The sequence below is a fragment of the Hippocampus zosterae genome, chromosome 17 (assembly GCF_025434085.1).
Source record: "Hippocampus zosterae strain Florida chromosome 17, ASM2543408v3, whole genome shotgun sequence".
Classification (NCBI taxonomy): Eukaryota; Metazoa; Chordata; class Actinopteri; order Syngnathiformes; family Syngnathidae; genus Hippocampus; species Hippocampus zosterae.
This window is the reverse complement of record NC_067467.1, coordinates 722097-747914: the sequence shown is the minus strand read 5'-3', so window position 1 is coordinate 747914 and position 25818 is coordinate 722097. Positions and strand designations below refer to the sequence as shown.

At 46.1% G+C, this 25818-nt stretch overlaps 3 protein-coding genes across 8 annotated transcripts; all 3 read right to left on the bottom strand.

The window, feature by feature from the left end:
• Positions 1-327: 327 nt before the first annotated feature.
• Positions 328-4227, bottom strand: nat15 (N-acetyltransferase 15 (GCN5-related, putative)). Of its 2 annotated transcripts, none has more exons than XM_052048572.1 (7): positions 4029-4227; positions 3187-3302; positions 2925-3054; positions 2747-2843; positions 2370-2604; positions 1856-2025; positions 328-1767 (listed from the first exon to the last, which is right to left on the bottom strand). In XM_052048572.1, exons 2-6 carry the CDS (start codon positions 3294-3296, stop codon positions 1869-1871), a joined length of 729 nt encoding a protein of 242 aa, XP_051904532.1. In that variant the 5' UTR covers positions 3297-3302; positions 4029-4227; the 3' UTR covers positions 328-1767; positions 1856-1868. The 2 variants fall into 2 exon arrangements, with proteins under 2 accessions (XP_051904532.1, XP_051904533.1); XM_052048573.1 differs by having other exon boundaries at positions 4105-4227.
• A 526-nt stretch (positions 4228-4753) lies between these two features.
• eci1 (enoyl-CoA delta isomerase 1) lies at positions 4754-6776 on the bottom strand. 2 transcript variants are annotated; one of them, XM_052048566.1, is made up of 7 exons: positions 6687-6752; positions 6259-6364; positions 5885-6012; positions 5611-5757; positions 5398-5519; positions 5132-5310; positions 4754-5063 (listed from the first exon to the last, which is right to left on the bottom strand). In XM_052048566.1, exons 1-7 carry the CDS (start codon positions 6735-6737, stop codon positions 4897-4899), a joined length of 900 nt encoding a protein of 299 aa, XP_051904526.1. In that variant the 5' UTR covers positions 6738-6752; the 3' UTR covers positions 4754-4896. The 2 variants fall into 2 exon arrangements, with proteins under 2 accessions (XP_051904526.1, XP_051904525.1); XM_052048565.1 differs by having other exon boundaries at positions 4755-5063; positions 6259-6776.
• Positions 6777-12809: 6033 nt separating this feature from the next.
• Positions 12810-25708, bottom strand: LOC127589414 (histone acetyltransferase KAT7-like). Of its 4 annotated transcripts, none has more exons than XM_052048549.1 (15): positions 25531-25708; positions 24021-24165; positions 23262-23435; positions 20587-20871; positions 20426-20508; positions 20198-20284; positions 18909-19007; positions 18721-18831; positions 17835-18026; positions 17303-17392; positions 16893-17033; positions 16522-16615; positions 16298-16444; positions 15085-15191; positions 12810-15013 (listed from the first exon to the last, which is right to left on the bottom strand). In XM_052048549.1, the coding sequence occupies exons 1-15, from the start codon at positions 25543-25545 to the stop codon at positions 14915-14917; spliced, it is 1869 nt and encodes a 622-aa protein (XP_051904509.1). In that variant the 5' UTR covers positions 25546-25708; the 3' UTR covers positions 12810-14914. The 4 variants fall into 4 exon arrangements, with proteins under 4 accessions (XP_051904509.1, XP_051904511.1, XP_051904510.1 ...); XM_052048551.1 differs by lacking the exon at positions 25531-25708 and adding an exon at positions 24286-24781 and having other exon boundaries at positions 16522-16561; XM_052048550.1 differs by lacking the exon at positions 25531-25708 and adding an exon at positions 24286-24781 and having other exon boundaries at positions 18742-18831.
• Positions 25709-25818: the final 110 nt, after the last annotated feature.

Sequence of the window (25818 nt, the reverse complement as noted above, 5' to 3'; positions counted from 1 at the left end):
GGGCAAATATCATTTATAAAACAATAAACAAATGGAAAGCAGTAGAAATTACTTAACTGTGCCATTCTGGACCTAGATTTTGAAAGTTGAGCGATGACAATAGTATAACAAGTGCGATATGAATAAAGTTTGATAGAAAAGAAAAACGTTTTTTTTTAATCGGTGTTTTGCGTGTTACAATGCAACACTGCCCCCTAGTGGTAAGGAAAATGAACGTAATACGCGGTTGCTAACGTACAAGTGTGAAAGTGCCAACCAACCAGGTCTGTTGAAAGGGAGTGCTGCTCTAATTAGTGCTGTTAAGCAAACACACACGCACACAAATAGTTGTTACAATCCAAAGAAATTTTATTGCATACAAACTGTCTGAAATATTCTTTTGGAAATTCACACCTTTGAATAACACATTTCACAGCCACTGTTACGTATAATGTGTGACAAAACGCAACCAAAGTGGAAAAACTACAGTGTAACAAAAAAAAAAAGGTCTGCTTGAACGTATGTAGACCAAGATTTGGCACTTTATACGCGCCAATTCATGACCGTGAAACAGATGCACGCACACAGATGGAACAAATATTTCTATTTTGGGAGCATTAAGTACTGCATACAATTAGATATCAAGCAGATGTTGAAATCAAATCTGAATCATCATTTAAAACGTGACAAACGAGTGGTCATTCATTTACATTAGCAGCAACTTCACAGACAGGGAAGCGACAAGACTGCATCCAGTTCTTTTCAAACCTTTAAAATGAGGACCTGAGCAACGGTGCCCTTCTTGTACGGATGATACTACACGAGTAGCTATTGAAGCTAACTTCATCGCAATGTAAGACTTTTAAAATGGGTTCGCTTGATGCGAAATGCCTGTAAACATTTTGTTGCAGCGGGTTCCGACTGTCGTAATAAGCTGAAATGTGTCCGTCTAGGGGTCGGCGCTGATGTCACAAATACATTACAGTACAATCGGTTATTGCACAAACAAAGTCATTTTCATCCGTTTTCAAAAAGGGAACGTCATGTAACACGCCAGCGATACTAAAATAATTGCCGATCCGCATTGCGTTTCATTGTTCCCAAATAAATTACTCGCTCTATTCTACACGACCAGCCTTAAAAAGCATTGCTCGAGTCACAGTCCAATGAGATGTGTTCTCTCGGGTCCCGATGTCGCAGTTTGATATGGACTCAAATTCTATCTAGTCAAAAAGAGAAAAGGGTGCTTATTGAAAAAAACGGGCAGCAGCAATATAAGACACACTGTATATGAAATCTATTAACTTAGTATATATAATATACCAATAGTAGCCATACACGTGAATGAAATGGGCGAGGCGGGGCCAAAGTATATCGGTCGGGTCGGAATCACTGGACTAATCCAATGCAGCGGGGCTAAAAATCCCTTCCGCACCAAATCGGACTTCAACTCTGACACCGCGGTTCAGACTTGTGTCTGACACGGCTCAGTTTTGGTATGATAAGACTAAAAACGCGCAACTATCGCAATTGTGGAATGGAATAGTTGTAACAGATTAGAATAACTGATGGCTAACTGCTAACTGCTCCGTGCTGTCAGTGTAAACACGACATTGCATGTTTGATAACAATGCAGCGCAACCACCATGCAGAGCGACGGGTCGAGATCTTGTGCGTCAAACGTGCATCGATTCCGGGTGAACCCAGAATGTGTGTCCGACGCGGCATGCCGAGGGGTGGGAATATACGAACTGCATTCGGGAAGACTGGTGGGAAACGGAACACTTCCTGGAGAGCGGGGGGAAAAAAAGGGGATGGAAAACATTAGAAGCTGAGAGACGAGAAATAGAACGGTCATGTGCAATGAAGTCGACACCTGCAATGTGGAGTCACATTGTTCGGCCGTATTGTATGCCAGTCTTGGAGGCGATGTTGGACCATGGTAGCAGAGATCGCAGCAGGGACTGGGCCTGTCGATACAACCTCTGTGGGATGGAGCAGGGGCTCAGGTTGGCTAGGGTTGAACCAATGTGCTGGATATAATCGGTGGAATGCCAGGTTAAAGAAATATGTATATATGAAGAGAGAGAGAGACCGTTTTCTAATGTGCTTGTCCTCACGAGGGTAGCCAGGGACGCAAAATACAAAAAGAGACTCTTTCGAGGTATTTTTTAAATCGCATTCTCGATTCTTTGCGCCTAACTGTGACGAAAGTGCTTTCAGATGCTCCGTTTTTCATGATACGAAGCATGACGGTGAAATTCCGCCATCTGGTGGATGTAGGAAACAATGACACTTAGTACATGGAAAGATGGGCATGGAATTTCACATCAATTCCACAGGCTCTTATTTAGCTCGCAAAAAAATAAAACATTTCAGCAAAAGGATATAATATTGTCCAAGGTGGATGACCCCCATTGATGTAGAGCACATACGTGAATCCATCTTTCAAGACGCCGTGTATGGAGTAGTAGTAGGGCAGGTAGTGGTGTTGCTTGAAGTCCCTGTTCTCGTAGAAGTGTATGGCAGTGTTGTTGGTGGTGAGAACATGCAGATAGATGGCCTTGCAGTGGTCCTGGGCTGTTGTGGAAATGTGCTCCTTCAGACTGTCCAGCAGTAAGGAGCCTGAATGGAGACACGGGTGGAGAAGGATCAAGCGGTGTCGAAACACATCAGCTTTTTTTAGATTTGGATTCAGTTTAGGATTTCGTGGTGGTCATGGTGACCCATGCCGGTCAATGTTTGGCATTCTTGTTAAGTCACTTACCTATGCCGTGTTTTCTGAACTCTTTAACCACTCCTAGGCTGAGGATGTAGGCTACCTGTGTGTCCACGGGGAAACTGGATGCAAGAACATCTCCGTCCTGACATACACATGCATGCAAAAAACACAAATTGACATTGGCGTATGAATTACTGGTGTACGCTGGTACAAAACGGCTTACCTCTTTATGTACTTTGGTCCGACCTTTGATCTCTGCCACAATCATTCCCACAATGCCTCCTCTGAAGGTGGCGGCGAGAGAAAAGAACTTCTTGTTGGAGGTGATGTCCTGGTACCATGAGTCTGGGTACCTGGGGTTGCGTCACAGGTCAAAACAAGTCGTTATTCAGCGATCCAGCCCCGAAAACTTGGAAGATGTGAACATGAAACGTCCAAATGGGCTCATTGTAGCTAAATGTTCTCTCCATAAAGTTAACTCTTACTCGATTGGAAACCAGTCACCGCAGAGCAGTTTCACGCTGTCTATGTCATCGTGGCACAGGAACCGCAGCTGGACTTCACTGAGAGCTGTGGGAGGCACCACGTCACTCATTCACACCTGCAGTGGGAAAAAAAACAACTAGAGAGACCGAATGAGTCATTGTTGCCGCTCAAAAATGAACGACGGCACGATTCTGGAAAATTATGCGTGTTGAAAATAGCGACAGATATACTATTGCGATATTTAATGTGTCCTTAATATCCAAAATGCATTGCACTTCTTCTGATCAACAGGAAGTAGAGACTACATATCGTCAATTACCAAGTACAGAACCAAAGATATGTTCTGTATCTTCATCCTCAAGTTGGTCTTTCAACAGAACGGGAACTAAAGAGCAGCTGACAGCAAGAACAATGTCAGGAAGTCGAGAATTGATGTGGCACGCGGGGAGAATGCTGGTGATGACAAATGGATGTCAAACAGAGGACAAAAAAAAACGAGAGTGCCCAATGTCGGGATTTCGAGCTTGTCATTGTAATTTTCGTCATATAGGTTTTGCAAAATCACGCATGATTCCACCTGACGCGAACCGTTGTGAAAATGTCTGCACAACTTCGCCACACAGCTTCGGGTAGTAACACCGATTTCACCATTTGGGTTAAAAGGTCTGCACAATTTAGGAAAGCGCCGCAGGTTTCTAAGCTTCAGTCGTTCAATAGAAACAATAAAAATGGTAAATACGTTAGAAAGATCGGAGTGTGGTGGGATGAAACAGTTTGCCGCTACATCACGTCAGCTAAAGGCAGCTAAGCTAATCTTTTGGCTAAGCTAACGTGTTCCTACCTTCTTTCAACTCTCACGCCGAAGGAAAGTCAAGGAGGGTTTATATTGTTTGGTTGTAAACCGGGCGGCTCCCTACTTTGGATGCAGCATGACAGAACACACGTCCACTCTTGATTCTCATTACGGTCATCGATGCGAGAGCGAAGCTAAACCAAGCCACCCTGGTCAAAGCTCGCGACCGGATGTTTTTTTTTCCTGTTGACTGTTGCCGCGCAGTGACGTCACGTTTTCCCCGATGCCGGGCTTTTTGCTACTTCCACCTACTGGCCATTTAATGTATCGCTACTATCGTCACAATACAACGACGCTCACTGTGTTTCAGAATCTTTTTTTTTCAACGCGTTTAATCTTTTATGAACGAAACAAACATAATAATCTTACTGTTTAATTTAATGACAATGTCCACTGCATCTTTGTAACTAAGTATTTTTGTGAAGCATTTCCCAATCCGCCATACAGCTCCAGCGGCATTAATACACTTTAAGGCAGCAACCGCTCCCACCCCCGCCCCCTCTCAAAAAAAAGTGGATTTTAAACATTAAAAGTACATTCCAAGTACAAATCAGAGACAATTGAAAACAGAGGTGTAGGTCAGCTAGCTTCATTTGTTCATCCTATCTAACAAATTGAACTCATTTATGACATTATATCGCATGGAAATGTGAACAAGCCTTCAATATCCCGACATGCCCCCCCCCCCCCGCCCCCGCCCGCCACCTCCACTTCAGAAAATAAGTACAGTTTCTTCATATCGTAAAGCGGCGGTGCCGGACAATGACGCGTTCGTATGAGCGTAGCTATTGTTCGCTCGGTCAAGTCGTTGTGCGATGACTTCGGATCACAGGCCTTCGCGTCCGACATCCTCCCGTTAAGCCTTCTTCCTTTTGAGCATCTCCAGATACACGCGGAGTGAATTCTGGATGGCATCCTTGGTGATGAAACTCACAAAGTTTTGGACATCGGCCTCTCTTTTGGACGTCAACCTGTCGACGGTGGGCTTCCTCATCATGGATTTGGTGAGCTGTCTGGCGTGGGCTGCCAAACAAAGATGGCTGGCTCAGGTCAGGTATGTCGGAATGTTTTATTCTCCCGCTATCACACACCTGGAATGGCCAACCACTTGGCCATCGTCTGCTCGGCTGTGCTCATGAGCTTGTCTTCTGGTACTATCTGGTCCACCAAGCCGATGTTCAGAGCCTCCGCCGGGCTGTAGAGCATCCCCAGAGCCAGAGCCATCTCGGTGACGCGGTGGCCCACTGTATTAGCCATGGTGTCCTTAAACCTGCCACCAAAAGAGAGAGCTACGCGTCACCCCCGATCATCAGGTCCCAAATTTGCCCGCCGTGTTGCGACGGCCGTAAAGTATTACCAAAAAGGGGCAACGATGCCGAGCTGAGTCTCATTAAGGCCGATGCTGTACCGTGGGTTGTCCACCATTATTCTGTAGTCGCACGTCAAAGACATGAGACAGCCACCTGCAGGACTGGAGCCCTGTGGAAGTGGGGAAAACTACCGTTAGGTTTGTGTTTTTTTATTTTTATAATTTTGCTCCCACTCAAGGTCTTTTTTCCAACCACTTTACATTGATTGCGGCTACGGTGACCATGTTGGAGCTGTAGAGTTTCAGCCACATCTCCTGAACGGCTTTCCAGAACTCCCCGCAGCTTTCTGGACTCTTGCCGTACATCTCCAAGATGTCCAGCCCTGCCGAGAACACCTTGGGCAGACTCTAGATGGCAAAAAAAAGCAGGACTGTCAACGGGACGACAAGACGGGAGCTAATTGAACAAATTAAACAGCCGCGCCTCGTTTTTTGTGAATTGGGAAAACGAAATGAGTTGCAAGAAGTTTCATACAGAGGTGATGATGAGGCCTCGGCAGCTCTTGTCCATCTCAAGCTTTTCCAAGCTGATGCAAAACTCGGTGAGGAAATCCAAACTGAGGCTATTGACCGGTGGACTCTTCATATGCATCACAGCCACGCCTACATAAGACATCAGATACACATACAAAAAGAAAGTCAGTCATTAAAGAAAGAAAAAAAAAGACCTCAGGACAAATTGGAGATTGGCAATTCATCGTGTTGTGACACTTGATCACTGGCGCGCTATTTGGATTTTGATTTTTTAAATTCAGACTTCAATGGTTGTGTTTTGGTTGAGTATTACGAACAGTCATAAAAACCTTCAACATGACCTTGGCCACACTTGAAGCAGTCTCGCAAAATCACCTGTACTCTGGTCAAAATCCACAGAAATCTTTGACGATGTGGAGTTGCTTCTTTGCTGGGCGGCAAGCACGGTCGATGCACACACTCTGCCATGTCTGCTGCTGGAGGACGCCTGGGAAAGAAAGAAACCACCTACGGAGACATTTCGAAATCCACTCTGTTTAAAATGCGGAAGTGACACATGACAGGAGACGAGGCCCGCGAAAAGTGAGTTCAAATCTAAACGTACATTATGAAAAGAGTTGACCGATAATAACAATGAGGCTATCGTTCGAGTGCATCTAGGACGAGCCCCTCTGTGACCCTTGCTCCGCATTCTGCGCGACGGCTAACGGCACAACCGGACGAAGGGCACTTCCGCGTTAAGGCGGTCTTCGGTTGAGAACTAAAATACAATGTGCTGTCTGCCGAGTGTCGCCATATATGCGCAACAAACCTGATAAAGCACACTTAGTCCTCAAAGCTGCTCTCAACGCCATTTTTTTTTTGCTCGCCGCTGCTGCTTGACGACTCGAGGAATATTTAGCGCTTTGGATCCACAGTGGCCAGTAGGTGCAATTACAGTTTCCGGGTTGATATTCCACCGTGGAAAAAAATCACGGTTGCGCGTGCGTGCGTGTATATAGATATATAAAAATATAGACGAAAGTACGTTTTGAAGTTAATAACGGTGACGTTTTGTGTTATTGTTGTTTTTCAATTGATTGTTTTATCCTAAAAAGTTTCCCCTCCTCTCCAAACAAATATTGACTGGATCAGAAGAGCAAATGTAGTGACGGTTCGTGACAGACACCAGGATGACACCATCGTTTAAATTAACCGCTGAATCGCTGCCCACAAGTGCAATGCAGCAGTCGATTGATGTTTTTTTTTTTGGCCTTTTGGCTCCTTGTATGGGAAAATAGCGCGCAAAGTACCAAAACCACAAGAAGGCCGAATGAACTCATTCAGTAGCAGCCGATTCTGGGCCAAGTCTGAAAAGACGTTGAAAAACGTCTTTGGGAGGGAATGAGTTAAGTTCAATTGCCGTCCAATCAATCAAATCAGTCACGCAAATCCTCTTTGCCCCCTCCTGACCCAAACCAATGCAGCAGGCTCGTTTTTTTTTCTTCCGAACCACTGATTGTCATTCCTCCATTTTTAATAATCAAATAAGCGTGAAAATAAGCATTAAAACCTTGCTTATGGGTCAAGTCTTGGACCTGGATGAGTGAGAATGAGTGGTACTGACACTTCGCACCACTAGATGACGCCGTTGTCCATGTATTCATTCGGGGGCAAAGCCAAACGGACGCTGTGGAAAATAGCTTTTTGATTCGATTGAAATCTGCTTATTAATCGTTCGATCGTAGGATTGTCGCAGACACCGTAAAGTGATTTTTGTCATTTGTTTCTAAATCCATCAAATATGAGGATGCAGACTGAGAACAATAATGTGATATTTACTGTAAGATTTGCGGGGGGGTGGAGAAAATGGCCTGCACAGTGGTTGGCACATCCGTCTCACAGTGGCGCTGGGTTCGATTCCGGGCTGCGGCCTTCCTGTGTGGAGTTTTCATGTTCTCAACGTGCCTGCGTGGGTTTTCTCCGGGTGCTCCGGTTTCCTCCCGCATTCCAAAACCACGAATGGCAGTTTCGTGGAACACTCAATTGTCCTTAAGTGTGATCGAGAGCGCAAATGGTTGTTTATCTCCGTGTGCCCAGCGATTGGCTAGCGACCAGTTGAGGGTTTACCCCGCCTATTGCCCAAAGGCAACTGGGGTAGGAGCCCTTGTGAGGAGAAGCGGAATGTAGATGGACGAATGGATAATTGTACTCCTTGAGGCACAATTACCCCGCCCCCCCCCCTCCCGCAGTGAACAATCAATGGGTGCCACTTTCAATCTTAAATATGATGCAAGCGGTGTATCAGGTGGCTCTTTCTGGAGCTCGTCCAACTGTGAGAACTTGGGAAGAAATATGCATTTTCATTTATACTTTGCGCTCTCTCCAGTTGCGTACAACATTGCATCATAACGCCGCTCGAGCGATAGGCGAAAATAAAGCAGCACTTCACCGTGCACGGTACAGTGGGGAAATCAGCCGTGTGTGTTTGTCCCCTACCGATACGGATTCAATCAAATCTTGGTGCGTTTGCGTGTGCCCCCCCCCCTCTCCCCCAACACCGTTAAGCAGGAGACGATTTGGATGGACCGAAGACCTCAATGAATCTAACGTCACCTGCGGGTGCAATTTGGATAGGCACGCACGCCGCGTGATATACCGCTCACATGGGGCGCCGCCCATTTGAAAGACGGCGCAGAGTCACGACTCACCGGAAAAACCCTTCCATTCTCCCTTTTTCATCCGTGAAGAACGCTCAGACGATTTCATTGTGTCCCTGTAGATCTGTTTCTTATTTTGTATAACGTCCCAATGACTTAGCCATTCTAATCCGCTGTTATGCCACCCGTCCACTAGGTGTCGCGGGAGCTCGGTTGTTGATTAGCAAACACGAGGAAGCCTGTAACACGTTCTTGGTGGTGCTGAGTAAAAACCACTTTCAAACTCATCAGGACTGGTCTCTTCATATCAAAACTACAGTCCCCAAGCTCGGTGCTGAGAACCGCACCCGGCTATGAGAGGGAGAATGCCAATGAGCATTAATGACGGAGTTTGATGCTGCCCAACGACTGTGCCAATCAGATCGCCGCCCGTGAAGAAAACGCAGGAGAAAGATGTCGCGGCTGAGATGTGTTACGATTCCGGAAGAGTCTGGAACAGAATCGGATCCCACAAACGAGGATAAGATCGGTCACAAAAAAAAAAGTTGATTTAAGAGAAAAATAAGTACAAGAGAGGACGCTGGTGACAGCGTGTCTGTTATTGGGGTTCGTCTAAATTCCATCTTAGCAACTTAGCATGTTAGCTACCTGATGATTCTCATGACGAAAAAGGTGCTTCCGAAGAGCAAAGGCTGCTTTTTTGTTATTCGGCGAATGCTCATTCTTTCGTTGCACTTACCTTATGGATCCGCACGCCTTATTGACAAGTGGAAATGAGGTGGGGTGACAAAGCACAACAACGTTGGCGTGTGCGCTTTGAAAATGACACGGGAAAAGCAATGTCTCCCCCAGGAAGGAATAGTGATTTTGACATGAAAAAACAAAGTCGTGTCGATTAAAATAACGACTGTTGACTCTACAAGGTAAGATGAGGAGTGAGGGGGGGGGGGGGGCACCGGGACCGAACGCCATCACTTCAGTCGTCCTTTTGGTGAAATTTTGTGCCATCCAGGTCTTGATTTCCTTCAGACAAAATAAAAGTGGCACTGAATCGAAAGCGTCTTTGCGCTAACACTAAGGAAGGAAATAGCATATTGCCTACTTTTGTTTTGTAAAAACTGCTCTCTCTGGGTTTTTTCTGGTCGAATCCCCGTCGAAGAATGATCTCTCAATAATATTTGGACAAAGTGATGCAGAACTCTTCTTTCTTTCATCACGAGTCAAAATTTTCCCGTCGTAATAAGGTGCGCGGGAGGCATTCTTCCACTATTGCAGAAGGTCATTTGAAATATCTTCAAATAAAGGGCTGACATCCCTCTTTAACGCGGGTATTCATTTGATTCACAGAGGATGTCGCTCAATCATCTCGGTACAGCGACTAAACATAATGGGCGGGAACGGCCTTGCTGTTCTTGCTCAGAGAAGCATGTCGCTGCTGCCCAGCATCACGTCCGCCATCTCCGGAGTGAGATGAGCCAAGGCAGATGTTCGACTTGCATCACTTACGCGCAAATACGAAACGGATCCACGGTGAATTGATCGATATTATTTCAATGAGGTCAACACTGAATCGGATGTTGTCCGACAAGCAGATGCCGAAATGGTTTGCCTAAAATGCAGGCGGGGCTTCTTCCATGCACTGAGGTGGCTCATGTGTGGGTGTGTGCGTGTGCTTACAGGGGCCTAGTTCTGTCAAATATTTGTATCTATTTTTTTTATGAATCTGCGTCGTGGAGCGCCATTCTTTTGCTTTTGCTGGGCACCGTAAAAAGCCATAAGCAAACCTGCGTGGGTGTTCTGCGGGTATTCCGTTTTCCTCCCGCATTCCAAAAGCATGCTAATGGAACACTCTGCAAATTGTCCTAAGGTGTGATTGTGAGGGCGAATGCTCGTTGCTCTCTGTGTGCCCTGCGATTGGCCGGCGACCGGTTCAGGGTGTCCCCCCGCCTACCAAGGGCTGGGATAGGCTCAGACGTGCCCGCAACCCTTGCGAGGATAAGCAAATTAGAAAATGGAAACTGGACACTGCTTTCCATTCTTGTTTAATCAGTTGGCGTTATCGCAACGAATGCCTTTGCCGTCATTATTTCAAGTCCGACAAGTGTTTGGGCTGAGTGAGATAGCGACACATCCGGTTTTTCAAAATAAAGTTCCTCCACTAACTACTTCCGTCGGTCCTCTGGTGACAGCTGTTAAATCGGGCAGAAGTAGAAATTAAAAAGGTGCCTTGCCTGTCATGCTGGTGTCGGCCATCAATCAGACCACAATTTGTGCTTGGGAAGGGTGGTAATGGCTGCCTGTCACACACACACATACACACACACACACACACACACACACAGAGGACAGAAGAAAAAAAAAGGAGCAGGATTCATTCCTCCCGGTGAGGTGAGGGAGGTGTGGAGGAGCGAGAGATGCTTTATAAAGGTGCAACCTGCTTCTGGCTCAACTTCCAGGAAAATTCTTCTAATTTGCGGCACCTGCGAGTTTTCCCACCCGCGCCTTAAAGTGAGCATGGAGACTGGAAAGTTTGCCACCGTGCTGTTGGTGGTGCTGACGCAGTCTCTTTGCCTACTGGGAAGTCCGCTCGGCAGCCGCGAGGAGGGCAGCGAGCTGCTGTGGACGCTGGAAAAGTGGCAGGTAACAACGCTTACAGCTGCTGTTGGATTGCTCTTTGTTTTATTTCATGCATGTGTGTGTGTGTGTGTGTGTGTGTGTATGTGTAGGAGCACCCACTAGAAAGGGGGCTAACCATCCGTCTGGCAGACCTGATCAAACGCTCTAAAGCGCAGCAGTTCCACGGCCTGATGGGAAGGAGCTTAGGTAAAGAAGCACATTAAAAAACAAAACAAATCTAATTACGGTCATAATAAGCGTGCTTCCAGGGCATTGTGCCGAGTGCCTTTGAGTCTGTTGTTTTATTGTACTTCTCATTTGCATACCCGCTGTGCTATCTTCCAGAGTTATCCCATCCGACCAGTCTGGAGATGAAAAGTAATCTTTTTAATTCAGCTTTATTTTTCCGAGTCATCCTCCGACTTTTTTTTTTTTAACTCTTGCTTTCTTTCTCGTCCCCAGGAAATAAAGGGGAGATGTTTGTCGGACTGATGGGGAGAAGAAATTTAGATGAAGGTAGAAATGTTGGAATTCTCAGTTGATTTTTTTTTTTTTTTGGTTGAATTGCAAACCTCGTGTGCGTTTTTTGTGCTGTTAACCTTCGTAGCTGCTGCAACTGATGTTAAAGTCCTACAAGTATCCATCTTTTCCCGTTGTGTTTTCCCAGATATGCAAGAGTGGAACTCCTATTCATATTAAAGATGCAAACGAGGAGATACGGCATCTGCGGAGACGTCACGTTTTCTTTTGACTTCTGTAATGTAATTCTTGCCATCGGTTTCTGTGAACCGACTGGATGATGTCTAGCGGCCAGGACATTGTACTGAAAGTTTGTGGCATCTGTACGGATATTCCTCTGACGTGTTTGCATTGTTTTTCATTCCATTTTAATTAAAGGTCATTTGTTAAAAATGTTGAATGTTCTGTGATATTGCTTCTAAAATGGTGTTCTTCCATCAAGACCAATGGACAACCATCCAAAAATTGTGTTTCACCTTTTCCACATTTTGCTGATCCCTAAATGGACTAAATCAATTTCCCCTTCAATAATTTACATGGCACCCTATGATGATGCAAGGGAGTGTTTTTTTTTTCTTTGAAAAGGAATTATAGAATTATTATATACATACCTGTCAACTTTTCGGAGCGCCAACCTGTATAAACTACCAAAAAATCCTTATAAAGAGCAAAGAATACTTATAACATACCAAAGCATTTTATATGTCAAAATAACGGCAGAAAAAAACACGAAATGTTCAATGATATTTATTGTAGATCTCCATAATACACGTGATTTACTGGAAAGTTACCGGAAATGAAAGCATTCGAGTAGAATGCGAGTACTGTAGTAAAAAAAAACCCCCAAAACCCGGAAATTTTCAGAATCCGTATGATTTGTGCGATACGGCCATATACGTAAGATTCACCACAAAATCCGTATAAACTGACTAAACCGTATGAGTTGACAGGTATGTATCTACATTTTTTTCGGGGGGGGGGGGGGGGGGGGGGAAATCAGTGGGATGCAACCTCTAATTCAACTGGCAGTGTAACTGTCTTGTATTCATTTCTAAAGTACACAAATATAGCCACTTTCAAAACTAGAATTCCCGAATTCAAAATTCTGTCAGTCCTTCGATTGTTATATGTAAATGCAAACATCAGACCACAGAAAGCTCAGGAGTTTATTGAAGAGGAAGCAGAAGGCGGAAGCGAACGCCAAAGTTACGAGCTACATGTTCGATGCTAAGCTTAAGCTAGCTTGCACTGCCGCCCTATCGCCGTGTCACGATGAATACGGAACGCGCCGCTTTGAAATTGGGGGATGACATCGCTGGTTCCGGATGAAAAAGCACACTCGACATCTGTCAATAACCAAAGCTAAAGGATTTCTGAAGCCGCCGCTCCCCAAACGTGGCCATTGTTTGTCATTTGAGAGGCACAGAAACCCAACAGGTAAAATCAATTCGACTACAAAAGACATTTCAACCTTGGCAACGCTTGTTAAGAGAGGCACCATGTTTGGAGAACACGCGCGCCGCCTGACCCTGTGTTAAGTGACAACATAAATAAGAATCGTTTTTACATGCTCGGTGGGGTTAATAAAAACACAAAACATTTGAGGGCGCAATACAGAATTTCAGAAGACAATGGGAAGGTACCACTAAACGTTCAGATAATTGAGCGATAGCACCGGGAGCAACTCCGAGAATAATGCGCAAATGTGTTTTTTTGTTTGTTTCACGAGAACAACGCTTTGCTCATTACCCTCGGGCTGAAATCCCGAAACCATTTATTTCTAAGGAGCGTTTGAAAACGAGTTTGATACTAAACTAAGGCAGGCCAAACGAGGACAATTTGCTAACTGCTAGCTTGAGGTTTTGTTCATTAACCTCTTCTAAACTCTTTCCAAATTGTCCCAACATCTACTGTACGTCCGTCCAAAATCAGTCAGTCCAATAAAGACAAAAAAAAAAAAACACCAAATGCTTCCTGAAAAAGCTTTGAAAAGAACAATTGTTGCTTTCGCGCTCACATCTTTGCGTCGACGGCAACAGGAAAGTGTTTGACGTCTAATTGCAAATCTTCAGCTACCCTGTTCATGGAAGCGTTTTACGGTTGAAAAAAATAAAAGGCGAAGGCTTTCTTCTGGAATACGGCACTTGGACTCGCATTGTCAATCCAGTTTTACAGAAAAATGCTCAGAAATGTAAATGACTTTTCCCTGCGCAGTAGCGTTCAAGAAATTCCCAACCTTAAACATATTTTGACGCCAATATTTCAAATTCACATGGGAGAATCCCGTCACTGTTATTCTACACTCGACACATTCTTAAAACTTAAATAACACGACGTCCTTCAACAAATCGAATCAAAAAGATGGAACAAGATATTTCACACAGGACCAAAATGTGGAATATTTCAACATTTTTACAGTGGTGAAACCTAAGAGGTAGAAAATGATGAAATATTGAAGAACTTTGCCGGGAAACCATGAAAAGCTCGCACATGGCCGATTTGAACGCTCGTCTTTTCAAACATGACTCATAAGATGCAAAATTTTCCTCTCAACAATTATTTTCAAGTATTTTCCAGTCAAAGCTCAGTCCGGCTGATTTCAGGTTACGCCGACTCTGATTGAGAACGTTTTCGATTTGAACCTGCACTGCGGCCTCTTGACAAAAAGTGTTTCTTGAAGCCCTCTTTTCCAAAACGAAAGCAAACACCATCCCACCACCACCCTCCCAAAAGAGTAAAAAGATCAATCTCCCCATGCCAATCATTGTGTACATACTTTTCAATTTTGGTGAATATGATCAGAATGGAATTACACATAATCCCCCCCCCCCCCTTTCCCTCCCCAGGACAAAACAAGCTTGAGTCCGTTTGAGTACATCAGTCAGAATAATCCAATATGTCATCTAAAATGGACGTACAAGGTTTTGGAAAAGAGCTCATCAAGAGTAGTGCACATTTTATGCCGGGGAATACAAGGAAGAGGTTGATGAGGCAGTGATTGGTCACACGCCCGACATGACCGCATGCTACATTTTCTTCTTCTTCAGGCTGACAATCTTTCAATGAAGGACACCCGAGAGCTTCATATGGGACCATGATGAACGGAAGCCAAAGAGGCAAGCAACGGAAGCTTTCTTGGAAGTGGAGTGAGTGCAAAGAACCAAAACAATGACGTTGTTGCGTGTGTGCTTGCCGGTGTCGCCGGAGAGGGTGTGGCCGCTTTTTGAATGGGGGGGGGTGTGTGAAAAGATGCTCCTCTACGTTCCTTTCGGCGGCGTCCACTTCAAGGCTGCGGGGTCGATGGTCTTGTCGTGACCGCGTTTGCGCTCCTTGGCTTTCCAGTCGTCGATAAGGTCCTACAACAGAGGGGGCGGCCGGTTACTCCGCAAAATGTCCGCCGCGTCATATTCAAGCAACTTTTCCTAACCTGTCGTTTTAAAACCAAGTGTTTCCCCTTCCAGTATTTGAGCATCTGGAGGGACTGCAGCGTGCTGACAATGTCCACCGGGTTCACCGCCGTCTCCTGGCTGATCTCTAACGGGACCAAAGAGGAAAGACTCAAGGTCAGCGTGTGATTTTTTTTCAAATGCAATCAAGAAAGCGGCCTTTCGGGTTGCGGGAAGTGCTTGTGGTCGCTGCCATGCCTCAGAAGCCATTTGGAAGAAAAGACATCAGCGTGGGGAAAAAAAAAATGGCTCCACTCGGCACCAGTCAAGCGCGCTACCGTTGTAGCATTCGGACAGCACGCCGGCGCCACAAGTGTGAGGTCCAAATTTGCCGCTCCGAGTCACCGAGTGTCATTTCTGAGAAATGCTGTGACCCCCCCCCCCCCCCCCCCCCCCCGGCGTTATTTCAGATGACGTGCCGAGAACTTGCCGCTTGCTTCTTCGCGTGAAATTGGTTTACGGCAGAAAATGACGCTTCCAGGAGGCATAACCTTTTCTCGGGCGAAAAGTCCGAAGGCGGAGAGCGTGCCGTGCATTCGACTCGAGCGGGAACGTGCGGGTCGTGAACAAGGAACGACCAAGGAAATCCCTCCTCCAGCCAACACCGCCGCGTGCCGAGTCGGTAGAAATGCTTCATTATTATTTTTTTTTCTTGCTCGCTTGGCTCGGCGACGGCGAATCGCAAAGCCGCCGCCCACTTTGTCACTCGCACTCCACCCCGATGTCCAAGGTGCGAGGCGCGCGCGGCTACAACTTCGCAATCAATTTTATCCATCCATCCATCCATTTTCTGAACCGCTTAATCCTCACTAGGGTCGCGGTGGGGGGGGGGCTGGAGCCTATCCCAGCCGTCTTCGGGCAGTAGGCGGGGGACACCCTGGATCAGTTGCCAGGGACACCTAGGGACAATTTAGAGCGTCCAATCAGCCTACCATGCATGTTTTTGGAATGTGGGAGGAAACCCGAGCACCCGGAGAAAACCCACGCAGGCCCGGGGAGAACATGCAAACTCCACACAGGGAGGCCGGAGCTGGAATCGAACCCGGTACCTCTGCACTGTGAAGCCCACGTGCTAACCACTGGACTACCGGCCCGCAATCAATTTTAGAAAATGCTATTTTGATATTCCGGGTCTCAAAACCCCCGAAAAAAAGCGATTATTTCAATCACAATCTCCTTGGACCCGCTTCTGACCTTTAATGGAGATCTCTTTCCCTTGGAAGTTATTGAGGTAGCGCAGCAGCACCTCCTTCCAGTAACTGCGATAGCTGATGAGGCCCAGGTCGGATAGCGGTCGCTCCGGCGAGCCCACTTTCTCTTCCACCTTTGACAACAAGTAACCTTGAAAGGACAAAGGGAGGAAGAGGGTTTAACGTGCTGCCATGGGAGTGTCGTCGTCACGCACAAACAAAGCTTACTGAAGTCGATGAGCATCTTGCCGTAGCCTTGCCTCATGTACTGTGGCATGGTGAGGATACAGGACACATTGTAATTTAGGAAAGAGTTTTTTTCCTACACAAACACAGACAGACACTTCAATATGGCAACAATACGCAAGAGCATGAGAAATGCGCCGGATTTGGAAAAAAAAAAAAGCCATTCGCGTCTATTGTCAGTGGTACGGTAACGCCGGCTCCGCCCACTTTTGTGGCCGTGGACTCCTCTTGCCTGGGCTTACCGTAGTTCCGGTGTCAAATTTACACAAAGGAGTAAACGACGGGTGACTATAGCGAAGTCCCGGAGCAAAGAAAAGCCAAATGGTCGAAAAGGGAAAAAAAAGGGGCGTGACCTTGGAGAAATAGCCAACCAGATGGCAGCCTGTGTTGTCCAGCTCCGTCATCACGTAGAAGAGGAACGGCTCCACGTCGTAGTACAAAGTCTTGTGGTCCAGAAAGAGTTTGGCCAGCAGGCACAGGTTCTGACAGAAAATCTGCCGGAAAAAAAATTCTGCCCTTATCAAAGATTCCGACTCATTTTTATCATCATTTTTTTGTGTAAGATAAGATAAGATATCCTTTATTCGTCCATAACCATAACGTTTAAAAATTCTTGTTTACGATAGCTGTGTTTTATATTCCAGGCTTATTCAATGACCTTAATAGTCGTTTGTATGTACAAAGTAGTCCCAAAAATAAGAGTAGTGTTCCAGATTTCTTTCCCTGTACGTGTTTTGAGGGGCTGCCGTCGGGCTTCCCTTACCTTGTTCTTCTTGCCATCAACCTCAAAAACTGAAATGTTGCCTTTTCGGTAGATTTCATCCCCCGGAGGATGCTTCCAAACACATTTGGCCTGATGTGAAAAGCAGAGAGACAATCACGGTTCTAGTCTGTCTTCTTTCACCCTTTATAACACATTTATAACCAGATATGTGCGGCTTCTAGGCCAGGGGTGTCCAAACTGTGGTTGGAGGGCTGCAAAGGGCCACTCCTTCAACTTTTTGGAGACACGCTGAAGTCAAGTCAAGAAAGCGAGGAAATTATTTTTGCGGCTAAAATGGAATGATCTTTATTGACGACAGTGCAGTACGACCGGTTGAAGATGCCCCCCCCCCCCCCCCCCCCCCGCTGAGGATCAGCGGATTAGAAAATGGATGCATGGGTGGATGGTTTCTTTGTATCTTTGAATAGAGAGAAAGTTCTATTGCAGTACACCCTCCCGTGCTTTTTAGTATTTTTATTTTGGGGGCGGGGGGGGGGGTGGATGGGTGTATGGAGATAAAAGGAGTCGTTACCATGTGCCTGCGCAAGATGGTCTGGCTCTTCATATACTTGAGGCAGAATTCGCACATGTAGAGCCTCCCGAGGCGAGCGTATTCCTCCGGGTAGGGCGAGTGGTACCACGTGTCCAATTCGTAGCGTCCGAACACAATGATTTTAATCATGTTGCTCCCCTCCGACACCTGGCCGGCCAGACGAAGCTTCTCCTGTAATGACCGGCGTGAGAGGATGATGAGGATGAAGATGGGTGGTGAAAGGAAAATGACAAGAGGAGAGAACGGGGGGGGGGGGGGGGGGGCGGGGGGATAGGTTGCCGTGACAGAAGAGGAAGAAGAAAAGGGGAGAACGCAAAAAGAACTCTCTGTTAGGCAGCGGAGATGAGCGCCCGGCGACACAATGAAGAAGGATGCAGATGAGTACGGCTTCCGAATGGAGGCTTGAAAACGGCGTCCGCCGGAATTGTGTCATGTCGCGAGGAAAGCCGAAAGAATTTGCTAGGAATGCCGTCGCCGTGAAAATCCAAACGCAAGTGTTGCACATTTTATGTGCTCGATTCCATTACGCAACGCGAATGAACCGCTAATTAAGGCTATTACTGTGATGACACGACGCTAGAAGGTGTCCACGGAGGCCCCCCCGATCGACACGGTCATATTTAATGTCCGTTTGCCTTTGGAAATCGGGAGCCATTTAAGGGGTCAAAACAACACGGTGTGACTTCTGAATGCTTCTCAGCGGAATAAGACGGAAGGAGAAAACGACAAGATGCAGAAAAACCAAAACCTCCCGAGGCCGCGTAGAAGAACAAAGTGAGAAGAAGAGGAGGGGAGTCCAAAAGAAAACAAAACAGCCACACACACACACAAAGAGAGGAGGGTGATGATGAGTTCTCTCTCTTACAAGGTCCTCCGAGGCACGTGCCTGCGCTTTCCTGAACAGGTCCAGGTCATAGTCGCTGGTGATGTTCTCCAGCAGGGGCTCCCGACTCATCCCGTGGCTCTGATGGTGATCCTGAGCAGTTGAGGCGAGCCGTTAGGATGCTCCCGACCGAACATCGCGCGCCGGTTTCACATTTCTCATCCACAAACCGTGCACTTGTCCTTCTCGTCCTTATTGAGCCCGGCGTTCCTCTTCTTCCTCAGATCCGTCACCTTCTCCTTGTAGCGCAGCTGACGTTCTGTTGGGGTCTGACACATCACCCACGGTTAGGAGCAGGTCTTGACATGTCTTGGATGCTCAGATCCAAGACCCAAACCGTATTTTTTTTTTAGGCTGATACCGATGCGTTTTTTTGGGGGGGGGGGCAGAAAAAAAATGATTATCGTGTAATTGGTTGCTGAGTTAAAAAAAAAATACAGTATGCATGAGAGAGTTGCAGGCGGCCCGGTAGTCCAGTGGTTAGCACGTCGGCTTCACAGTGCAGAGGTACCGGGTTCGATTCCAGCTCCGGCCTCCCTGTGTGGAGTTTGCATGTTGCCTGCGTGGGTTTTCTCCGGGTGCTCCGGTTTCCTCCCACATTCCAAAAACATGCGTGGCAGGCTGATTGAACACTCCAAATTGTCCCTAGTTGTGAGTGTGAGCGTGAATGGTTGTTCGTCTCTGTGTGCCCTGTGATTGGCTGGCAACCGATTCAGGGTGTCCCCCGCCTATTGCCCGAAGACGGCTGGGATAGGCTCCAGCACCCCCCGCGACCCTAGTGAGGATCAAGCGGTTCGGAAAATGGATGGATGGATGAGAGAGTTGCTATAGCAAGACCATCTCAGATCAGATTCAGACATAGAACGAAGCAGAGAGGAGTTATGCAGCAGTATTATGGAGCAACTGGAGACGCTTCATGGAGGTTACTCCTAAGTAAAGTGCAAAGACGGCAATCCAGCCGGGACGTGACGAAGGTGGGGGTCGTTTATGAGAAGACAACATGAAGGATAAGCCGACATGTTTTTTTTTTTCATTTATTGCACAGAAAGAAAATGTTTACCGCTGTTGATTAGCATAAGTAATCCAATGAGAGTTGACCGCTGAAGGCACCCAAGAGAAACAAAACAATCCTGACGTTCATTCTTCCTTACCGCTGCTCTCAGCGGACAAAGATTCGCTTGTTGTCTCGAACGACGCCGCAAAAACAAAAAAGTCTACCTTCCTAATTATCTGACGAGGCGACGAGCGCAGTTCATTAGTTTATCACCGCTAGGTGCAATGTCCCCGACAGAACAATAAATGGCGTCTGCTCTTGCCTCAGGAAGGGAAAAACGTTCCACTGGTGGAGTGTGGATGATTATTTAATGCTTGCTCATATCGCATCTCATTTGAGCATCCAAAAAAAAAAAAAGGATGTGACCGAAGAATTAGAAGATGACTTTTCAGCCGGCCCCCGTACCTGATTTCTCGCAGAATGTCTATTCTCATCCTGTCGGTGAGACAGCGTCCTTTCGTCGGCTTGTTTCTCGCGAGTTGACACCTTGCCCTGACAAAACATCAACACGGTGCTTTCTCCCCTTATATTTACTTTTTCATATTGCCAGTTGTCAGAAAAATTTCACCGAATTGCCTTTGCGCCGGTGGAGCTTCACTCGCGGCGATAAGACAGTCGCGTGTGTGCAAATACCTTGCATTCATCAGATGACAGGTTGTGATATAGAGGACACCCCGATATGGAGAAATGTCTTTCGTGTCTCCCCGTCAGGTGACCTAGACCAGGTTAGAGAAGCTGCTCTAAAGCCCCTGGTCGCCGCGGACGTGATCACGTTCAAATCATCAATGCGTTACCCAGTGAGTTGCATCCAGGCGTGGGACACTTCATGTTGAAGTTGTAGCTCTCGTGGAAGCGCCGCCGTTTGGGCCGGTGAGAGAGGTCGTGAGCGGCGGCCTCTTTGAGCGACAGCTCCTTGGCCAATCTCTCATCCTCCTCTTGAGAAACGACCACGTCCTCGCCGCCAGAGACCGGGTCATTATTCCCGGGGCTGGGCGTCTCGACGTCCGACTCCGAAGACGGGGCGTTGCCGCTGGGCGTGCGGGGAGGGGTCTCGTCGCGGTCCGCTGCCTGCTTCGCGCCTGCCGAGGCAAATCTAAATGGTTACTGCGGGTCGCCGGGGAGAGGAACCTCGCCCTGCCTTGAATTGCCAAAATCGGTCAATAATTGACGGCCACCGAAAAGGGTTCAGAATTGTCTCATCAAAGCACTCGTTTTGTCTAAATGGAACGACTCAGTTCACCTCAACACAGCTCATGTTTTTTCATTCATTCATTCATTCATTCATTCATTCATTCATCTTCCGAGCCGCTTGATCCTCACTAGGGTCGCGGGGGGTGCTGGAGTCTATCCCAGCTGTCTTCGGGGCAGTAGGCGGGGGACACCCTGAATCGGTTGCCAGCCAATCGTAGGGCACACAGAAACGAACAACCACTCGCACTCACACTCACACCTAGGGACAATTTAGAGCGTCCAATCAGCCTGCCATGCATGTTTTTGGAATGTGGGAGGAGACCGGAGCACCCGGAGAAAAGCCACGCAGGCCCGGGGAGAACATGCAAACTCCACACAGGGAGGCCGGAGCTGGAATCGAACCCGGTACCTCTGCACTGTGAAGCCCACGTGCTAACCACTGGACTACCGGGCCGCCCTGTTCTTTTTTTTAACGATGGGAAATGAGGAATCTGGAGCACCCGGAGAAAAGCCACGCAGGCCCGGGGAGAACATGCAAACTCCACACAGGGAGGCCGGAGCTAGAATCGAACCCGGTACCTCTGCACTGTGAAGCCCACGTGCTAACCACTGGACTACCGGGCCTCATGTTTTTTCCTCAACCTAAATTGTCATTAAAGAAAAAAAAAATCTTTGCATAGATCTTGAAGAGAAGACTGCGATTGGCGGCTGGATTATAATGACGACACCGCGTCCAGTGCGGGAGAGGCGACACGGTAAGCTAAAGTTAGCCTCCCATGTTCTTACAATGGCACACAACTTCAATAAGGCTTTTCCAGGTCTCATTATTTTGTTCTTTCTCTTAATTCCAAGGTCGAGAAGCCCCCGGTCAACAAAGCTAATAATTCACAGGCACCCCGCATAAGGATGCACTTCACACCGCTGAGACCAAGCAGAGGAATCCTACAGTCAAGACTGATGTGAGTGCGCGTATGCTGCCAGAGCTCTGAGACCTTGGCCGGCAAATGAAAGAACACACTGTGGTCCTTGTTCTCGCCGACCTCTCCAAGTCACATTGGATTCACGCATTAAAAAAGTTTTTTTTAGGGGCACTAGAAACCTCCGGTGCTAAAAGATACGGGATAGCAAACTCATTTTACTGAGAAGAAGACAGGGGTGACGCTTTGCATTGCTATCCCTAAAAAGTTGTATATACACATCCAATGGCGCGGTTATATCTTTTATTTTATATTTAATACATTGGAGGCGATTAATGGTGTCGAATCAGACTTGTCTCAAAATCAACACCGTTATTCTATACTCGGTTATTTCCTTTCCAGTGAACAATGAGGAGAAGAACTGCAACTGGCCTGCCAATAGCGATCATCATGCATGTAATCGCATTGAAATGCATGTGGGGATTGGCGAGATTTTTTTTTAAACCCCAAATTTCTTTTAAAAAAAAAAACATTACATTTCCCATGAACGCCCCAACCCCCAAAAAAGTAAAAAATAAAATTTTAATTAAATCCTTTGAATGCGCAACTCGGCACAAAATGTGACCTATTCACTTGATCTACTGCTGCAATTTATGACAGTTGTGAGGTATTGTTCTTAATCATAAGTACCATTTTCTACTGTGCAATTTAAAACGTTGCCCAGGCCGTAAAACACCTATGTCTCAAAATATTTCTACAGTGACAGTTTTGCATGACTACAACAAATGGATTTCAAATTAATTTAAAAAAAATGTATGACTGTGCAGATTTCACAAAAATACGCCATTTCCTCTGGAAGAAGCACAGCAACATGTAGAATGTCAAATTCCGGCGAGCGAAAAGAATTTTGGCTACATTTTTAGTTGAGTCATTCATCACAGGACAAAACAGAAGGAAGGACACAATATGCACTATGACATATTCATCTTTTTTTTTTTTTCTATGTCAGGAACATGCTGTGATCACAGACTGAACTCACAGCATGCTACAATTACCGCATGATACTCGTTCTCGCCATTCAGCCGTGGCTCCTCATTTTCAACTTCTATTACCGGCAGGCCTTCGTCTTTCCTTTAGCATGACGCTCCTTTCTCTTTTTCAAACGGTTTTTGTTGGAAAAATAACGACTCCTTACTATTCCTCATCCCCTTTTCCCTCTCGGTCGATTCGACCATCGTGTTGCCATTAACGCTGTTAACTTTACGAGCGTTTGCCGTGCGTCTCCGACAAGTGGATTATTTCAAAAGCGTCCTGTGAGTGTGTGAGAAATGAACGGCGGACGGTTTTATGTTGACCCTCACCATGATGAACCTCGCTATCCGAGCCGGATAACCTGCCCTGCCGCAGTGGGTATTTTTTTGCCGTGGCGTTTGTCGCCCCCTGTTGGCTGCGCGTGCTCCTGCGTCTGGAGGAACACGCGGAGGCTGCCGTCTCCACTGGCGCAGGAGAGCCGCTTCGTGCGGCGCCCGAGTTTTCTAGAAGAGGGATGAGAACAAAGGTTCATGTAAATCGTCATCACGTTTTAAATACATCAAACCGTCTTTTCAAATATGATCATGATCAGGAAATTATACAATACTACAAAGAAAGTACGATCGCAATAATCGCATATCCCTCCAGTTTATTTATGTAGCTTTGACTTTTGTATGACTGTTCGGACATAACTTGGAAGTTATCCATATTTCATTTCGCCATGACGAAGCAAACACAATATATTATGAATCTACCACTTCCGGAAATGAATTTGAGAAGTAGTGGTTGTTTGGTAGGCGTGGCTTGTGTACAGTACTTTTTATTTATTTATCTTAGCTGTGACGCAAACTTAATTTGTACATCAGCAAGGTCTATCACTAACCGACCCACTAACGCTATGCTAATGTCATAATTACAGTAAATACAGCATTGGTATGAAAACCTTCTAGGCCCTAAATTTAAAAGATCAACTTTATTGTCCAATCTATATTCAACTTCAAATTATTAAAATGCATCGACATTTTATTTGCAATTGAAAGACCTAAATCTTATGACTAGTAAAAAAAAAACTTGCAAACATATTGCACCTCTTGTGCTTCGGCTGAGACGGAGGGACGTGCGAGTCGGGCGCGCGCTGTTACGTCGTTGCGCGCTCCCGACTGCTTCGGTGGGCTCGAGGTCGGCGGAGAAATCCGAATCCTCTGTCCCGTCCGAGCTGCTGCCTGTGGTCCTCTGCGCGAAAAAACACAACTGTAATGAGTGTCCTGGCTGAAAGTGAAAAAGAAGTCCTTCACGACAGACTTCGGCGTGGTTTTTTTAAAAAAATGATACTTCTTATAGATATATCTTTACCATCGGATAATCCAACAAAGATCCCATCCTCGGGGAGGAGCATCATATCCTCCACATCTCCACGCGATAAAGTTGTCAATAAATAATCACATTTACCTAATCACCAAAGACGGATAATGAACAGCTCAAATCAGATGATAGGAGCGATCTTAATAACATGTGCCATTTTTTTTTCAAACAAGCATCATTTATCGAAAATGCAAGCTGCCGAAACTGACAATTCTGGACGACGCACAAGCTGCGGCTTGGGGTAGCGGGACAGATGTGTTGAGATCACGTTCCCTAGATTCCAATTCGCTCTAAAAAAAAAAATAAGCGAAATGTGAATTTTTACGATGCATAATAACGATGTTACATGCGGTACAATAATGCCATTATATTAGTCCATTCCACCATTGGTAACTTCAACTATACGTAGAAGTAAATGAATACCTCTTCGACAGTGTCAATCCAAACTGAGCATTATTACACAATATTACCTCGTATACAACAAGGGTATATAACAGAAGCTCGGTTACGGCTCTTGTTAGATTAAGTGGTAGTACCTAATATTGTAACCGGCTATGTTGTTGAGATTGTTATTGATTCAAAGAATGATTAAAAAAGATTACTAAACAATCATATGTTCTTTGACTAATTACCCAGGAAACGTCACTCAACACGAAAGCGCTTCTGACGCACACTTTTTTGACACTTCATAACAAGGAAGCCCGGCCTTCATTTGCATATGACCAATGAGAAGAGAGAATAGGCGGTGCTCTGTAAAGCCGAACCAATGAGCACAAGGCGATTCGGGATTCTGACCAATCACTGCGTTGTTTTGGTACGGAAGGGTCGCACCATCCTCAACAGAAAAAAAACAGCCTGTTCCTTCCGACCAAACGCGAAGTTGTCGTATGAGCGGCAGCAGAGGTCAGCATCAACGCACTCGCGTAAATAACAGATCGAAAGGCGAACGGCCTTTTTTTGCGAGAAACACAGCAACAAATGTAACCAACCAGGAAATGAATATTTGCTAAGGCGATGAGCACATTAGAGCAGCTCCTATGAATTAACCAATAACCAGATATCAAAAGTGTACTCAAAGCACATTAACAGCTACTAAATGTGCGTTGTTTCATTTCGCCGATCACTGCACACATCTTCAGTTTCCATCCTAAATGGGATAACGTAATCGATGACGTTATGGGAGCCAGCTTGCAGTCTGTTCTAAAGGCTTTGCAGCAAAGAATAGCCATGCCTTACCTTTCTCCGGGGCATTTTCACAGAATGGCACGTCGTTTTTTTATTAATCAGTGCACCGATAGCATTTTATGTCAAATCCCATCAATATTGGAAAGCAACCAACACCCTCGTTTGCAGTACGAGCCAAGTCAGCTGAAAACCGCGTATCATTCACTATTTCTGCTTTTCCTCTCAAGGCGCACGCGCGGTACGTTGACAAAATCTTTCCGTCTGGAAACCATAATAGGGGCTTTTAATCGTCCATTGGGTCTGTAAAATCATACGCGTTCGTTTAATAATAATCAAACC

Bases quoted from the DNA above. Each gene is read 5' to 3' on its own strand.
- nat15 (XM_052048572.1), bottom strand. From the start codon at position 3,296: ATGAGTGACGTGGTGCCTCCCACAGCTCTCAGTGAAGTCCAGCTGCGG. The intron at 2,844-2,924 runs GTAAGCCGTTTT...TGTGTATGTCAG, and splicing joins GGACCAAAGTACATAAAGAG to GACGGAGATGTTCTTGCATC. The intron at 2,026-2,369 runs ATATCCTTTTGC...CTGGCATTCCAC, and splicing joins CATCCACCTTGGACAATATT to CGATTATATCCAGCACATTG.
- eci1 (XM_052048565.1), bottom strand. From the start codon at position 6,574: ATGCGGAGCAAGGGTCACAGAGGGGCTCGTCCTAGATGCACTCGAACG. The intron at 6,013-6,258 runs GTGATTTTGCGA...TGTCTTATGTAG, and splicing joins GGATTTTGACCAGAGTACAG to GCGTGGCTGTGATGCATATG. The intron at 5,520-5,610 runs GTAAAGTGGTTG...CCACTTCCACAG, and splicing joins TCACCGTAGCCGCAATCAAT to GGCTCCAGTCCTGCAGGTGG.
- LOC127589414 (XM_052048548.1), bottom strand. From the start codon at position 24,312: ATGGGATCTTTGTTGGATTATCCGATG. The intron at 23,436-24,020 runs GTGCAATATGTT...TCCCTCTTCTAG, and splicing joins TCTCAGCCGAAGCACAAGAG to AAAACTCGGGCGCCGCACGA. The intron at 16,616-16,892 runs GTCACGCCCCTT...GTGTTTGTGTAG, and splicing joins TGGTTGGCTATTTCTCCAAG to GAAAAAAACTCTTTCCTAAA.